At 34.6% G+C, this 18,321-nt stretch overlaps 1 protein-coding gene across 1 annotated transcript; it reads left to right on the top strand.

Moving 5' to 3' along the window:
* Positions 1-7,417: 7,417 nt before the first annotated feature.
* LOC137642560 (uncharacterized) lies at positions 7,418-17,789 on the top strand. The gene is made up of 4 exons (XM_068375231.1): positions 7,418-7,563; positions 13,591-14,366; positions 16,350-16,460; positions 17,733-17,789. The coding sequence occupies exons 1-3, from the start codon at positions 7,535-7,537 to the stop codon at positions 16,457-16,459; spliced, it is 915 nt and encodes a 304-aa protein (XP_068231332.1). The 5' UTR covers positions 7,418-7,534; the 3' UTR covers position 16,460; positions 17,733-17,789.
* Positions 17,790-18,321: the final 532 nt, after the last annotated feature.

The raw sequence follows: 18,321 nt of genomic DNA, 5'->3' as shown, positions 1-18,321 counted from the left end.
AGAGAGAGAGAGAGAGAGATTAATATAACTAACGATTCTTGGCTTGAGACTTCTCGGTGAAGCAAAAGCAATCAGAGAGAGAGAGAGAGAGAGAGAGAGAGATTAATATAACTAACGATTCTTGGCTTGAGACTTCTCGGTGAAGCAAAAGCAATCAGAGAGAGAGAGAGAGAGAGAGAGAGAGAGAGATTAATATAACTAACGATTCTTGGCTTGAGACTTCTCGGTGAAGCAAAAGCAATCAGAGAGAGAGAGAGAGAGAGAGAGAGAGAGAGAGAGAGATTAACATAACTAACGATTCTTGGCTTGAGACTTCTCGGTGAAGCAAAAGCAATCAGAGAGAGAGAGAGAGAGAGAGAGAGAGATTAATATAACTAACGATTCTTGGCTTGAGACTTCTCGGTGAAGCAAAAGCAATCAGAGAGAGAGAGAGAGAGAGAGAGAGAGATTAACATAACTAACGATTCTTGGCTTGAGACTTCTCGGTGAAGCAAAAGCAATCAGAGAGAGAGAGAGAGAGAGAGAGAGATTAATTATAACTAACGATTCTTGGCTTGAGACTTCTCGGGTGAAGCAAAAGCAATCAGAGAGAGAGAGAGAGAGTGAGAGAGAGAGAGAGAGAGAGAGAGAGAGATTAATATAACTAACGATTCTTGGCTTGAGACTTCTCGGTGAAGCAAAAGCAATCAGAGAGAGAGAGAGAGAGAGAGAGAGAGAGAGATTAATATAACTAACGATTCTTGGCTTCAGACTTCTCGGTGAAGCAAAAGCAATCAGAGAGAGAGAGAGAGAGAGAGAGAGAGATTAATATAACTAACGATTCTTGGCTTGAGACTTCTCGGTGAAGCAAAAGCAATCAGAGAGAGAGAGAGAGAGAGAGAGAGAGATTAACATAAACTAACGATTCTTGGCTTGAGACTTCTCGGTGAAGCAAAAGCAATCAGAGAGAGAGAGAGAGGAGAGAGAGAGAGAGATTAACATAACTAACGATTCTTGGCTTGAGACTTCTCGGTGAAGCAAAAGCAATCAGAGAGAGAGAGGAGAGAGAGAGAGAGAGATTAATATAACTAACGATTCTTGGCTTGAGACTTCTCGGTGAAGCAAAAGCAATCAGAGAGAGAGAGAGAGAGAGAGAGAGAGAGAGAGAGATTAATATAACTAACGATTCTTGCTTGAGACTTCTCGGTGAAGCAAAAGCAATCAGAGAGAGAGAGACGAGAGAGAGAGAGAGAGATTAATATAACTAACGATTCTTGGCTTGAGACTTCTCGGTGAAGCAAAAGCAATCAGAGAGAGAGAGACGAGAGAGAGAGAGAGAGAGATTAACATAACTAACGATTCTTGGCTTGAGACTTCTCGGTGAAGCAAAAGCAATCAGAGAGAGAGAGAGAGAGAGAGAGAGAGAGAGATTAACATAACTAACGATTCTTGGCTTGAGACTTCTCGGTGAAGCAAAAGCAATCAGAGAGAGAGAGAGAGAGAGAGAGAGAGAGAGATTAATATAACTAACGATTCTTGGCTTGAGACTTCTCGGTGAAGCAAAAGCAATCAGAGAGAGAGAGAGAGAGAGAGAGAGATTAATATAACTAACGATTCTTGGCTTGAGACTTCTCGGTGAAGCAAAGCAGCAATCAGAGAGAGAGAGAGAGAGAGAGAGAGAGATTAATATAAACTAACGATTCTTGGCTTGAGACTTCTCGGTGAAGCAAAAGCAATCAGAGAGAGAGAGAGAGAGAGAGAGAGAGAGAGAGATTAATATAACTAACGATTCTTGCTTGAGACTTCTCGGTGAAGCAAAAGCAATCAGAGAGAGAGAGAGAGAGAGAGAGAGAGAGAGATTAATATAACTAACGATTCTTGCTTGAGACTTCTCGGTGAAGCAAAAGCAATCAGAGAGAGAGAGAGAGAGAGAGAGAGAGAGATTAATATAACTAACGATTCTTGGCTTGAGACTTCTCGAGTGAAGCAAAAGCAATCAGAGAGAGAGAGAGAGAGAGAGAGAGAAGATTAATATAACTAACGATTCTTGGCTTGAGACTTCTCGGTGAAGCAAAAGCAATCAGAGAGAGAGAGAGAGAGAGAGAGAGAGAGAGATTAATATAACTAACGATTCTTGGCTTGAGACTTCTCGGTGAAGCAAAAGCAATCAGAGAGAGAGAGAGAGAGAGAGAGAGAGATTAATATAACTAACGATTCTTGGCTTGAGACTTCTCGGTGAAGCAAAAGCAATCAGAGAGAGAGAGAGAGAGAGAGAGAGAGAGAGAGAGAAATATAACTAACGATTCTTGGCTTGAGACTTCTCGGTGAAGCAAAAGCAATCAGAGAGAGAGAGAGAGAGAGAGAGAGAGAGAGATTAATATAACTAACGATTCTTGGCTTGAGACTTCTCGGTGAAGCAAAAGCAATCAGAGAGAGAGAGAGAGAGAGAGAGAGAGAGAGAGATTAATATAACTAACGATTCTTGGCTTGAGACTTCTCGGTGAAGCAAAAGCAATCAGAGAGAGAGAGAGAGAGAGAGAGAGAGAGATTAATATAACTAACGATTCTTGGCTTGAGACTTCTCGGTGAAGCAAAAGCAATCAGAGAGAGAGAGAGAGAGAGAGAGAGAGAGATTAATATAACTAACGATTCTTGGCTTGAGACTTCTCGGTGAAGCAAAAGCAATCAGAGAGAGAGAGAGAGAGAGAGAGAGAGAGAGATTAATATAACTAACGATTCTTGGCTTGAGACTTCTCGGTGAAGCAAAAGCAATCAGAGAGAGAGAGAGAGAGAGAGAGAGAGAGAGAGATTAATATAACTAACGATTCTTGGCTTGAGACTTCTCGGTGAAGCAAAAGCAATCAGAGAGAGAGAGAGAGAGAGAGAGAGAGAGAGAGAGAGATTAATATAACTAACGATTCTTGGCTTGAGACTTCTCGGTGAAGCAAAAGCAATCAGAGAGAGAGAGAGAGAGAGAGAGAGAGAGATTAATATAACTAACGATTCTTGGCTTGAGACTTCTCGGTGAAGCAAAAGCAATCAGAGAGAGAGAGAGAGAGAGAGAGAGAGAGAGAGAGATTAATATAACTAACGATTCTTGGCTTGAGACTTCTCGGTGAAGCAAAAGCAATCAGAGAGAGAGAGAGAGAGAGAGAGAGAGAGAGATTAATATAACTAACGATTCTTGGCTTGAGACTTCTCGGTGAAGCAAAAGCAATCAGAGAGAGAGAGAGAGAGAGAGAGAGAGAGATTAATATAACTAACGATTCTTGGCTTGAGACTTCTCGTGAAGCAAAAGCAATCAGAGACGAGAGAGAGAGAGAGAGAGAGAGAGAGATTAATAAAACTTTAACGATTCTTGGCTTGAGACTTCTCGGTGAAGCAAAAAGCAATCAGAGAGAGAGAGAGAGAGAGAGACGAGAGAGATTAATAAAACTTTAACGATTCTTGGCTTGAGACTTCTCGGTGAAGCAAAGCAATCAGAGAGAGAGAGAGAGAGAGAGAGAGAGAGAGATTAATATAACTAACGATTCTTGCTTGAGACTTCTCGGTGAAGCAAAAGCAATCAGAGAGAGAGAGAGAGAGAGGAGAGAGAGAGAGAGATTAATAAAACTTTAACCGATTCTTGGCTTGAGACTTCTCGGTGATGGAATTGCTTCCAAAAGCAATGAGAGAGAGAGAGAGAGAGAGAGAGAGAAAGAGAGAGAGAGATGAGAGAGAGAGGAGAGAGAAGTAATAAAGAAAGCTACTTCAATAATAATGAAAATAATTCTTATTTCTTACAATTAATTTAATTATTATTACTATTCGCATAAAGAAGGAGCGAAAAGAAAACATCCAATAATCGGTGATAGAATTTTCTATCATTCCTTTTCACATTTTTGCAAGTATTTACAAAAAGGGAAAATTCATTCACGTTTCAAAGAAAAAAATAACGTAATCTAATGCCATTAAAATATCCAATGATAATGAACATTGATAAAACGGGTGCATTTTAACTATAGTCCATTTCTTTTAGCGGGCCAGATTTGCACCGACTCGCAGCGGTGCCCTTTTAGCTCGGAAAAGTTTCCTGATCGCTGATTGGTTGGACGAGATCATTCTAACCAATCAGCGATCAGGAAAATTTTCAGAGCTAAAAGGGCACCGCTGCAAGTCTGTGCAAATCTGCCTCGCTAAAAGAAATGGACTAGTCAATTTCTTTTAGCGATGCAGATTTGCACCGACTTGCAGCGGTGCCCTTTTAGCTCGGAAAAGTTTCCCGATCGCTGATTGGTTGGACAAGATAATTCTAACCAATCAGCGATCAGGAAAAATTTCCGAGCTAAAAGGGTACCGCTGCTAGTCGGTGCAAATCTGCCTCGATAAAAGAAATGGACTTTTTTTTATCTTTATTATTTTTCGTTGATTCTCTCGTTAATCTTTCTCATACTTATTCTACAAAACTTTTTTCTTTATCAGAATAATATTGAGAGAGAGAGAGAGAGAGAGAGAGAGAGAGAGAGAGAGAAGCTTAATGTTCAAATAAAGGAAAAATCCGCTTGTCTAGTTAAGATCTTCAGATTTCGCCCCCCTTATTATCATATTACTTGCTAAGCTACAACCCTAGTTAGAAAAGCACGATGTTATAAGCCTAAGGGCTTCCACAGGGAAAATAGCCCAGTGAGGAAAGGAAAAATAGGAAAAATTAAATATTTTAAGAACAGTAATGACATTAAAATAAATATTTCCTACATAAAATATAAAAACTTTAACAAAACAAGATGAAGAGAAATACCCTAGTTAGAAAAACACGATGTTATAAGCCTAAGGGCTCCCACAGGGAAAATAGCCCAGCGAGGAAAGGAAATAAGGAAAAATTAAATATTTTAAGAACAGTAACATTAAAATAAATATTTCCTACATAGAATATAAAAACTTTAACAAAACAAGATGAATAGAAATAAGATAGAATAGTGTGCTTGAGTGTACCCTCAGGCAAGAGAACTCTAACCCAAGACAGTGGAAGACCATGGTACAGAGGCTATGGCACTACCCAAGACTAGAGAACAATGGTTTGATTTTAGAATGTCCTTTTCCCAGAAGAGCTGCTTACCATAGCTAAAGAGTCACCTCTACTCTTACCAAGAGGAAAGTAGCCACTGAACAATTACAGTGCAGTAGTTAACCCCCTTGAGTAAAAGAAGAATTGTTTGATAATCTCAGTGTTGCAAGGTGTATGAGGACAGAGGAGAATATGTAAAGAATATGTGTGTAGGCAAAGGGAAAACAGGCCGTAACCAGAGAGAAGGATCCAGTGTAGTACTGTCTGGCCAGGCAAAGGACCCCATAACTCTCCAGTGGTAGTATCTCAACGGGTGGCTGGTGCTCTAGCCAACCTACTACCCACATATATATTTTCTATTCCTAATACTTCGCATCCAAGAGCTCAATTGGGTAAATATGAAAAGAAAACTTTTAAATTATCTGTATTGTGGTTCAAGAATTTTACATTGAAACTTAAAGCAGCCCATTCACGATCAGTAATTACTGAAGGAATTCCTTCAGTAATTACTGATCGTGAATGGCTTGCTTAAGAGTTCTCCTGGGAGTTTATTCAGCTTAACGTCACGAAGCCTATGAACAGTTTGCCTGTTCTGCTTGTTACCCAGTGATGTATATATAACACAGAAAATATTCAAGCTATGACACTAAATTTAGAGAAGGGATTTTTTTTTATTTTTTTTTTTAGCGAAATCTAATGTTTCACTTACCATAACAGTTTTCCTGTTCTGTTTGTAACTCAGAATGCTGTATATGACACAGAAAATATTCAAGCTATGACACCAAATTCAGAGAAAGGTTTTTTTTTTTTTTTTTTTTTTTTTTTTTTTTTTTTGCGAAATCTAATATTTCACTTACCTTGCAGCGGCATTGTGACATCAATATGAACGTGAAAATTCAAGATAATAAAATTCGTGAAAAATTCTTATGAAAATTGAGAATGCACGCACACTAAATGGGGCAAATAAAGAAGTTAGCAAAGGAGTGAACATGGACCAAAGTATTTTCAGATTATTTGATCATGCACAAAGAAATTATGAAAACAATTAGTGAAAATTAGCGTTTGACTGAAGGGTTCGAAAGCAGGAAGGAGGAGGGGTAGGCCTAGAAAGGGTTGCATAGTTTTAGTTTTTTGTTTTTACGGGTTTATTTTTCGCCCTCCATCAGACACTAAAAGTCTGTTCAGGCGGGCCTTGGTGTGTGAAAAATAATTTCTTTCCAGTTAATATTTTCCTCTATATTATCAGTTATTTCGCTAGCATTTGTATTCAGGCTTAATAGTTTTCAGGTCACTATTATAACACTTTCTAAAAAGATAAGTCTTCAGTTTTTTCTTGAAAGCTGCCACATTTTTGCTAAAGTGATAAGAGGAAGAAGTTTGATATACAGGAAGTACGAGAGTTTTCGTTGTACAGGGGTTCATCAAGGTCGTCTCCTTGGGCTCATTCCACGATTCACCAGTTAAGGGATTGAACGTGGAAGTGATCACTGAGGGGTTTGCCTGTGGAACTATACCTTTGCTAGGGGCAACGCTTATTGGTGAATATGATACACATTATATATATATATATATATATATATACATACATATATATATATATATATATATGTATATATGTATATATATATATATATATATACATAATCTCCTATGCCTATATAAGCAAAGGGCCTCATATATATTATATATATATATTATATATATATATATATACAGTACATATATATGTATAATATATACAGTATGTATATATACATATTTATATATATACAGTATATATAAAACATATATATATATATATATATATACTGTGTATATATATATATATATATATATATAAATATGTGAGAGAGAGAGAGAGAGAGAGAGAGAGAGAGAGAGAGTGTGTAGCTATCATCATCGAATATCTACTTTAGCTTTCGTGTATTTTTGTCTACACGCAACCGACAGAGAATTTCTCCGTTTGATGTTTTCATGCATCAACTTTTCCCGAAGGACAACACCACATCTTATGCTCAATTAAAATCCACCAACTATGCCTTTCTTACCTTTTTTCTTCGAAGTTTATTTTCAAACAGAGTTTCATAACCTTATCAGATCGTGACTGGAAGCATCCACAAATTGAAGAATGCGTCAGCAGCCTTTCTTTGATCCATGAACAGCTGCGCGAAATGTAATGTTTTCGGAATGAAAAGTTTCGTGTCATTTCTTTTAAACTTTAAATCCTTCTTTTACGATGCTGTGTGTTACGATGGCCTTAAATGAACCAAATTGTTACCAAATGTCTTTGGATACGTGACTTTTCAGTGTGGATGTTTACCAATTGCTTTATACTTTATCAGTTTTCTTTACCTCAGCAATATCTGGCATGTGTAAGTCTGCGAAAGATGACAGCAACTGGCCAGCTTATAAGGCAATTCACAAGGATTGAACGAGTCACTCCTCGCTTGAAGCTTGTCGGTTGAAGTTCGTCTGATCGTTTTCTGTTGAAGGAGAATTTGTTGGTCGACGATGCTACCGTTCATAGCCATATACCTTTTGTAAGTTATAGCTCTATTTCTTTCGTATCTTTTGTAAGTTATAGCTCTATTTCTTTCGTATCTTTTGTAAGTTATAGCTCTATTTCTTTCGTATCTTTTGTAAGTTATAGCTCTATTTCTTTCGTATCTTTTGTAAGTTATGGCTCTATTTCTTTCGTATCTTTTGTAAGTTATAGCTCTATTTCTTTCATATCTTTTGTAAGTTTCTTTCGCATCTTTTGTTAGTTATGGCTCTATTTCTTTCGTATCTTTTGTAAGTTATGGCTCTATTTCTTTCGTATCTTTTGTAAGTTATGGCTCTATTTCTTTCGTATCTTTTGTAAGTTATAGCTCTATTTCTTTCGTATCTTTTGTAAGTTATAGCTCTATTTCTTTCGTATCTTTTGTAAGTTATAGCTCTATTTCTTTCGTATCTTTTGCAAGTTATGACTATTTCTTTCGTATCTTTTGTAAGTTATAGCTCTATTTCTTTCATATCTTTTGTAAGTTATAGCTCTATTTCTTTCGTATCTTTTGTAAGTTATAGCTCTATTTCTTTCGTATCTTTTGTAAGTTACGGCTCTATTTCTTTCGTATCTTTTGTAAGTTATAGCTCTATTTCTTTCGTATCTTTTGTAAGATATAGCTCTATTTCTTTCGTATCTTTTGTATGTTATGGCTCTATTTCTTTCGTATCTTTTGTAAGTTATGGCTCTATTTCTTTCATATCTTTTGTAACTTATAGCTCTATTTCTTTCGTATCTTTTGTATGTTATGGCTCTATTTCTTCCGTATCTTTTGTAACTTATAGCTCTATTTCTTTCGTATCTTTTGTATGTTATGGCTCTATTTCTTTCGTATCTTTTGTAAGTTATGGCTGTTTCTTTCGTATCTTTTGTATGTTATGGCTCTATTTCTTTCGTATCTTTTGTAAGTTATAGCTCTATTTCTTTCGTATCTTTTGTATGTTATGGCTCTATTTCTTTCGTATCTTTTGTAAGTTATAGCTCTATTTCTTTCGTATCTTTAGTAAGTTATAGTCTATTTCTTTCGTATCTTTTGTAAGTTATGGCTCTATTTCTTTCGTATCTTTTGTAAGTTATGGCTCTGTTTCTTTCGTATCTTTTGTAAGTTATGGCTCTATTTCTTTCGTATCTTTTGTAAGTTATGGCTCTATTTCTTTCGTATCTTTTGTAAGTTATGGCTCTATTTCTTTCGTATCTTTTGTAATTTATGGCTCTATTTCTTTCGTATCTCTTGTAAGTTATGGCTCTATTTCTTTCGTATCTTTTGTAAGTTATGGCTCTATTTCTTTCGTATCTTTTGTAAGTTATGGCTCTATTTCTTTCGTATCTTTTGTATGTTATGGCTCTATTTCTTTCGTATCTTTTGTAAGTTATAACTCTATTTCTTTCGTATCTTTTGTAAGTTATAGCTCTATTTCTTTCGTATGTTTTGTAAGTTATGGCTCTATTTCTTTCGTATCTTTTGTAAGATATAGCTCTATTTCTTTCATATCTTTTGTAAGTTTCTTTTGTATCTTTTGTAAGTTATAGCTCTATTTCTTTCGTATCTTTTGTAAGTTATGGCTCTATTTCTTTCGTATCTTTTGTAAGTTATGGCTCTATTTCTTTCGTATCTTTTGTAAGTTATGGCTCTATTTCTTTCGTATCTTTTGTAAGTTATGGCTCTATTTCTTTCGTATCTTTTGTAAGTTATGGCTCTATTTCTTTCGTATCTTTTGTAAGTTATGGCTCTATTTCTTTCGTATCTTTTGTAAGTTATGGCTCTATTTCTTCCGTATCTTTTGTATGTTATGGCTCTATTTCTTTCGTATCTTTTGTAAGTTATGGCTCTATTTCTTCCGTATCTTTTGTATGTTATGGCTCTATTTCTTCCGTATCTTTTGTAAGTTATGGCTCTATTTCTTTCGTATCTTTTGTAAGTTATGGCTCTATTTCTTTCGTATCTTTTGTAAGTTATGGCTCTATTTCTTTCGTACCTTTTGTAAGTTATGGCTCTATTTCTTCCGTATCTTTTGTAAGTTATGGCTCTATTTCTTCCGTATCTTTTGTAAGTTATGGCTCTATTTCTTTCGTATCTTTTGTAAGTTATGGCTCTATTTCTTTCGTATCTTTTGTATGTTATGGCTCTATTTCTTTCGTATCTTTTGTAAGTTATGGCTCTATTTCTTTCTTATCTTTTGTAAGTTATGGCTCTGTTTCTTTCGTATCTTTTGTAAGTTATGGCTCTATTTCTTTCGTATCTTTTGTAAGTTATGGCTCTGTTTCTTTCGTATCTTTTGTAAGTTATGGCTCTGTTTCTTTCGTATCTTTTGTAAGTTATGGCTCTATTTCTTTCGTATCTTTTGTAAGTTATGGCTCTATTTCTTTCGTATCTTTTGTAAGTTATGGCTCTATTTCTTTCGTATCTTTTGTAAGTTATGGCTCTATTTCTTTCGTATCTTTTGTAAGTTATGGCTCTGTTTCTTTCGTATCTTTTGTAAGTTATGGCTCTATTTCTTTCGTATCTTTTGTAAGTTATGGCTCTATTTCTTTCGTATCTTTTGTAAGTTATAGCTCTATTTCTTTCGTATCTTTTGTAAGTTATAGCTCTATTTCTTTCGTATCTTTTGTAAGTTATGGCTCTATTTCTTTCGTATCTTTTGTAAGTTATAGCTCTATTTCTTTCGTATCTTTTGTAAGTTATGGCTCTATTTCTTTCGTATCTTTTGTAAGTTATGGCTCTATTTCTTTCGTATCTTTTGTAAGTTATGGCTCTATTTCTTCCGTATCTTTTGTAAGTTATGGCTCTATTTCTTTCGTATCTTTTGTAAGTTATGGCTCTATTTCTTTCGTATCTTTTGTAAGTTATGGCTCTATTTCTTTCGTATCTTTTGTAAGTTATGGCTCTATTTCTTTCGTATCTTTTGTAAGTTATGGCTCTATTTCTTTCGTATCTTTTGTAAGTTATGGCTCTATTTCTTTCGTATCTTTTGTAAGTTATGGCTCTATTTCTTTCGTATCTTTTGTAAGTTATGGCTCTATTTCTTTCGTATCTTTTGTAAGTTATGGCTCTATTTCTTTCGTATCTTTTGTAAGTTATGGCTCTATTTCTTTCGTATCTTTTGTAAGTTATGGCTCTATTTCTTTCGTATCTTTTGTAAGTTATGGCTCTATTTCTTTCGTATCTTTTGTAAGTTATGGCTCTATTTCTTTCGTATCTTTTGTAAGTTATGGCTCTATTTCTTTCGTATCTTTTGTAAGTTATGGCTCTATTTCTTTCGTATCTTTTGTAAGTTATGGCTCTATTTCTTTCGTATCTTTTGTAAGTTATGGCTCTATTTCTTTCGTATCTTTTGTAAGTTATAGCTCTATTTCTTTCGTATCTTTTGTAAGTTATGGCTCTATTTCTTTCGTATCTTTTGTAAGTTATAGCTCTATTTCTTTCGTATCTTTTGTAAGTTATGGCTCTATTTCTTTCGTATCTTTTGTAAGTTATAGCTCCATTTCTTTCGTATCTTTTGTAAGTTATGGCACTATTTCTTTCGTTAACATCCATCATCTGTCCGAAAGTTTTCTACATCTTTCGGTGTGGGCGTATATCGAATTTTTTTTATATAGAAGCGGTTGAATGATGCAATTTAACTTTTTTTCCATGTTTGATTTTATGGGACATTCAATTACATCAATTTTAATAATTCCATGACTTGATTTTAAATAACATTAAGGTTTTCTGGTAAATCAATGATGATTAGATAATTATTGAAGGTTTTTTTTAGAGAGGTAGCGAAGACAAATCAAATTTCGTCATGCCATTTTCAAGCAATTGCTACGTTCTATATTCATTATCAATAAAAATAGACGATTTTGGGCCAGCTTTGTGAAAATCAATATTTCAAATCAGTGGTATAATAAAATTATTCTAATAATATTAAGATTCATAGTATAGATATTATCATTATTATTATTATTATTATTACTAACTAAGCTACAACCCTAGTTGGAAAAGCAGGATGCTATAAGCCCAGAGGCTCCAACATGGAAAATAGCCCAGTGAGGAAAGGAAAAAAGGAAAATAGAATATTCTAAGAGCAACAACATTAAAATAAATATCACCTATTTAAACTATAAAAACTTTAACAAAACAAGTGGAGAGAAATAAGATAGAATCGGGTGCTCGAGTGTACCCTCAAGCAAGAGGTTATTAGAAAATTCGATGGATTTTGTTTTTCATCGACTTAATCATCTTTTCTTTATTCAATATATTTTAGAATTTCTTTCCTGTCATTTACGTATTATCATTGTCAGCATCTCAGTTATCGCATTGTGAATTTGTCGGAAACGGAATTTGTTTATGTCTGTCTACATCTTCGGGAATTTGTTTATGTTTGTCTACATCTTCGGGAATTTGTTTATGTCTGTCTATATCTTCGGGAATTTTTTTGTCTGTCTACAACTTCGGGAATTTGTTTATGTCTGTCTACATCTTCGGGAATTTGTTTATGTCTGTCTACATCTTCGGGAATTGGTTTATGTCTGTCTACATCTTCGGGAATTTGTTTATGTCTGTCTACATCTTCAGGAATTTGTTTATGTCTGTCTACATCTTCGGGAATTTGTGTATGTCTGTCTACATCAAGGTCTATAGGTACTCTATAGACCTTGGTCTACATCTTCGGGAATTTGTTTATGTCTGTCTACATCTTCGGGATTTTGTTTATGTCTGTCTACATCAAGGTCTATAGGTACTCTATAGACCTTGGTCTACATCTTCGGGAATTTGTTTATGTCTGTCTACATCTTCGGGAATTTGTGTATGTCTGTCTACATCAAGGTCTATAGGTACTCTATAGACCTTGGTCTACATCTTCAGGAATTTGTTTATGCCTGTCTACATCTTCGGGAATTTGTTTATGTCTGTCTACATCTTCAGGAATTTGTTTATGTCTGTCTACATCTTCGGGAATTTGTTTATGTCTGTCTACATCTTCAGGAATTTGTTTATGTCTGTCTACATCTTCGGGAATTTGTTTATGTCTGTCTACATCTTCGGGAATTTGTTTATGTCTGTCTTCATCTTCGGGAATTTGTTTATTTCTGTCTACATTTTTGGGAATTTGTTTACGTCTGTCTACATCTTCGGGAATTTGTTTATGTCTGTCTACATCTTAGGAATTTGTTTATGTCTGTCTACATCTTCGGGAATTTGTTTATGTCTGTCTACATCTTCGGGAATTTGTTTAAGTCTGTCTACATCTTCGGGAATTTGTTTATGTCTGTCTACATCTTCGGGAATTTGTTTATGTCTGTCTACATCTTCGGGAATTTGTTTATGTCTCTCTACATCTTCGGGAATTTGTTAATGTCTGTCTACATCTTCGGGAATTTGTTTATGTCTGTCTACATCTTCGGGAATTTGTTTATGTCTGTCTACATTTTCGGGAATTTGTTTATGTCTGTCTACATCTTCGTGAATTTGTTTATGTCTGTCTACATCTTCGGGAATTTGTTTATGTCTGTCTACATCTTGGGGAATTTGTTTATGTCTGTCTACATCTTGGGGAATTTGTTTATGTCTGTCTACATCTTCGGGAATTTGTTTATGTCTGGCTACATCTTCGGGAATTTGTTCCCATTATCCAAATTTTTATCTTATTTATAACAAATTAAGTTCTATTTCTTATATGCTGTCTCTGTTTGCAGACATTTGTCCATTTAATAATGTGATTTGGTGAACTTCTAAAGTTATGTTAAGATTTCGTATGACAGAAGCGGTTCGTGTAAAGCCTTGCTTTTGGGTATCAATCAATCAATCAATCAATCAATCAATCAATCAATCAACTTTATTTCGTATACTTGATATACATAGATAAATACAATTCTTTATAATATACATTATTAGGCAAAACATATTTGTTTTAGCTATACCCTCTTACATTCTTAAAAGCAAAAACAATCGTACATTGTTATGAATGTGTTCTTGCTAACTCATTAGTTGTCTCATGATAACCAAAATTACAAAAATTCAATATTGACTTCCTAACAGGTTACTGCAGTCTACAGTGGCGCTTGTTGCTACCGCCAAGGAATATGAAACGATAGGGACACTGCAACCGAAGTTAACCTTCGGGGAATCAAAACATCTCCTGTCTTTGGGAACGAAGAAAAGAAATGCCCGAGAAGATGGTGCTGGTGATCTTGGAGACTACACAGAATTACAATTTGACTTCCCTCATACAAACGGTGATTCCAATAAGCCAGGCGCCTCAACAGCAGGTGGAAGAATTGCCAAGAGAAGTGTATTAGGATATACGCCGTACAAACAAGATACTCCAATGATGATTGTACCTTACCAAAGCTTGGGCACACAGTTGGGCATGGGCGGGAAGGTTAATACCAATCCCCATTTGCTCTCCCTTAGCCCCAACGAAGACTATGGTAGTTTTTATGAACAGGTGATACCAAACGGTATCGACAACAGCTGGTACGTGGGGCCCGATCCATCTCTGAAAGCTAAGAGTAAGAAAACTGAAGATACAAAACCAAGCCCATCGATAGACCAAGAACAGACCCATGAACTGGATACCGACAGTCATGCCCCAACTCCCTTGGTAGGTCCCGGTAATCTTTCGTCAGCGCCAGATGTGGTTCAGGAAAACAAACGGGGCTGCAACCTGCCCCCTTGCAAGGATGTAGAGATATTGACGGACAGCCACAACAAACCACCTCGGAAGTTTCCCAGTCTGCTTCCAAGGGTCCCTGATTTGCACTTTCCAGCGGTCCCGGGTCATGAGAATCCAGAACTTTCTCCTTGCCCAAATAGTAAGTGCTCTTGACAATAGATCATGGTAAAACTAGTTCTAGCAGATTTGAATTGCACTTTCCAGCGGTCCCGGGTCATGAGAATCCAGAACTCTCTCCTTGCCCAAATAGTAAGTGCTCTTGACAATAGATAAAGTTGAATCTGATATTAGCAGATTTTATGAGTGCTTGAATGCTTGTACACCTCAAATAATATTAAGTTTGTTTCAGGAACAAAATGCATGTAACGTATTTGCATCTGTATTTTAAGAAAGCCTCCTTTATGTCTGATTTTTTCTTATGGTTTGTGTTCTTTTTTTTCATTAGAAACAATAAAACCTCGTGAATATTTAATGATTTATTCCATGTAACAGCTTTCCAGAACACCACACATACATTATAACCCCCCCCCCTCTCTCTCTCTCTCTCTCTCTCTCTCTCTCTCTCTCTCTCTCTCTCTCTCTCTATATATATATATATATATATATGTGTGTGTGTGTGTGTGTGTGTGTGTGTGTGTGTGTGTGACAAAGAGAGAGAATGAGTATATATGAATATGTTTCATGGATAGCAGTTAGTTAAAGAATGTAATTGATGGATCGGTGGAGGCATTTGTGAGTGAACTCCCTGATGACAATGGGATGAGGAGATCTGAAAACGTCTATAACTACAAAAACACTTGTAAAGAGGGAGACAGAATTAGCTCTGCGTGAAAATAAAGCTGAACCCAATTTTCCCTTATCAACAGCAAATGTGGGTAATGATGAGTACGAATATGCAATAAAATGTAGACGCCGTTGAATTAATTGATTATATATGCCGCAAGTAGGTTTGTAGGCCTTCTCCATCACGAGGCTCAATACTACGCAGTACTCTAGAAGTTTTATTCCAGCTGTTACCAAGTTGTGGAATGATCTTCCTAATCGGGTGGTTGAATCAGTGGAACTTCAAAAGTTCAAAGTTGGAGCAAATGCTTTTTTGTTGACCAGACAGACATGAGTCTTTTTATAGTTTATTTATGACATATTTGTTTTTTTGTTGTTAATAGTTTATATATGACATGTCTGTTTTGACGTTGTTACTTATTTTAGAATGATTTATTGTTAATTTGTTCTCTTCATTTATTTATTTCCTTATTTCCTTTCCTCACTGGGCTATTTTTCCCTGTTGGAGCCCCTGGGCTTATAGCATCTTGCTTTTCCAACTAGGGTTGTAGCTTGGATAGTAATAATAATAATAATAATAATAATAATAATAATAATAATAATAATAATAATAATGCTTTGTACAAGGATAACGAAGATATTGTATAAATGCCCGCAAATGTGAAGGGACAGATAATATTTTCTAAATGCTGCTGTTTCATACAATAGAGAGTGTATTGTTTTGAAAAGTGCGGAATAAACAGACGTTAGGCATTAGTTAAAGAATCTATTGTCATAGTAATTGCTGTTATGTTTATTTTAATATATCCATCACTTTCTTTGGGACACGCAATCTATACACACACACGAACACGCACACATACATATATATGTGTGTACACACACGCATATATATATATATATATATATATATATATATATATATATATATATATATATATATATATATATATATATATATATACAGTATATATATATATATACACACATATGTAAATATCACACGAATGACATATATATATATATATATATATATATATATATATATATATATATATATATATCTATATCTATATATATATATATATATATATATATATATATATATATATATATATATATATATATATATATATATATATATATATATATATATATTCATATATACATATATACATATATATAACGTTGTCTGTTAATTTCTTTTCTTTTCTTATAATAGCCAACGCATTGTGTTATGAATAATGTATATGCATATGGATGATCAGTTTCCATGAAATAAGAACTATAGAAATATGTATATTTTAGAACAATATTAAATTGCATTTCTCGACTACAGACATCGACGCCGAAGAAGTCGACATCGAAACGCTTTTCCCGAACGAGAAGTTCCGTCGTACATCGGATCGTCTTCCTCACGGGCCTTATGGTAACCCACGTCCCTGCTAAGGTAATCTAGAGGGAATTGTTTTTCTAGAAATCAAAACTGTTCATTTATTACCAACTATGGATGCATGCTTCAAATGAATGACTTTGGAAGCCTCAACCTGAATCTGATCTGATCTGATCTAGGGACAGAAAGTAGGTGTTATCCTATCCAATTTCAAGGTAAAAGGGAATAAAAGTAAAGATTAAGAACCTCATTATGATATTAATTTATTTAAGGCCCAGATGATATAAACTTAATGACATTAAGAATAAACTTAGAATCTTTGCACCTATCTATAAAGAGATAGAGGGCCCGCAAACTTATTTTAGCGGAGTGAGCAATAAGGAACCAGGAACCAGGAACTAGAACCTAGGGCTTGGGGTTTTTCAGTCGGTAAAATTGCCTACTGATGGATTTGGTTAGTTCTTAGAAGAGGAACCACCGAGGAATACAGGATACTTCTGGGATATGAAGCCCCTGGCACCATTAGTGGGGACAACTACACGAGATTAGTAATTGAACTTAAAATTTCATGTTAGGAAAATATGCAATGCATTCTGTGGGTCAATTCTTTAGATCGCGGTCTGATGTCACCTCACAAGAGAACAAAGGTGTATATAATACACACACACACACACACACACACACACACATATGCATATATATATATATATATATATATATATATATATATATATATATATATACATACTGTATATATATATATATATATATATATATATATATATATATATATATATATATATATATATATATATATATATATATATATATATATATATATGTATATGTATATATATGTTTATATATTTTCACACACACACACACACACACACATATATATATATATATATATATATATATATATATATATATATATATATACATACATATATATATATATATATATATATATATATATATATATATATATTTATATATATATATATATATATATATATATATATATATATATATATATATATATATATTCACAATACTTTTTCAAGGCACTTTGAAAATTCATTGAAAATATACAAAAGTGTTTATTACTTTCGTCTTTGCATTTCGAATGGAATCATATGAATACTGACTTAACTCTGTATTGTAAAAGAAAGAAATCACAAATACTTTAGAATACTTTATTGATATTTATCGACAATTGTTGACAACAACATACCTAATGATAGAATGATCATGGAAATATTGATTTCTCTCTTTGATGGACCATCATTTTTGCCTATAAATTATTTATGGAATTTCTTTCGGCAGGAGCTGCTTGAAGAACTGCATGCTGCGGAAATCATAGAAGAACAGAATTGCTCTTATGGGGAAATCATAGAAGAACGGAATTGCTCCTGTAAGAAATTAAACCGACACTAAAGGTCGTGGAGGGTATTACGATTTTGGAAATCTAGTAACACTGGCATCAGCATCGGATGGCTCCTTACATGGCTACGGAAGTGTTAAACGTCAATCCAAATTTGCTTTGTTTCCTATTTCCCAGCAACAGCATCTTTTGTTCCTACTGTATAATTGTTGGTATACAAATGTGCATTCTTCATAGGAACTCGAAGATTGCCATACAACAGTAACGATTAAGTAATCATTATAGTAACTTTAACGTTGAATTCCTAGCTTGCTGGTGATTTACCAAAACATCGTGGATTCACATATATATTTCATTAAATCAAAATTCTAAGTTGTTATCTTATAAACGATTAATAAAATCCAATGTTGGTGTTAATGGCCCTCGTATTATTTTTAGAATTCTGCCTCTGATCCTCTCTATTAGCTCATCAGCTTAATCAAACTCTTTGTCTTTTCCCTGGCCGGAAAACTTATGGCGTTTGTGTTGATC

This window comes from Palaemon carinicauda, chromosome 1, assembly GCF_036898095.1.
Source record: "Palaemon carinicauda isolate YSFRI2023 chromosome 1, ASM3689809v2, whole genome shotgun sequence".
Lineage (NCBI taxonomy): Eukaryota > Metazoa > Arthropoda > Malacostraca > Decapoda > Palaemonidae > Palaemon > Palaemon carinicauda.
Note: the sequence above shows the minus strand (reverse complement) of the source record. Positions and strands in the feature narration are given on the sequence as shown.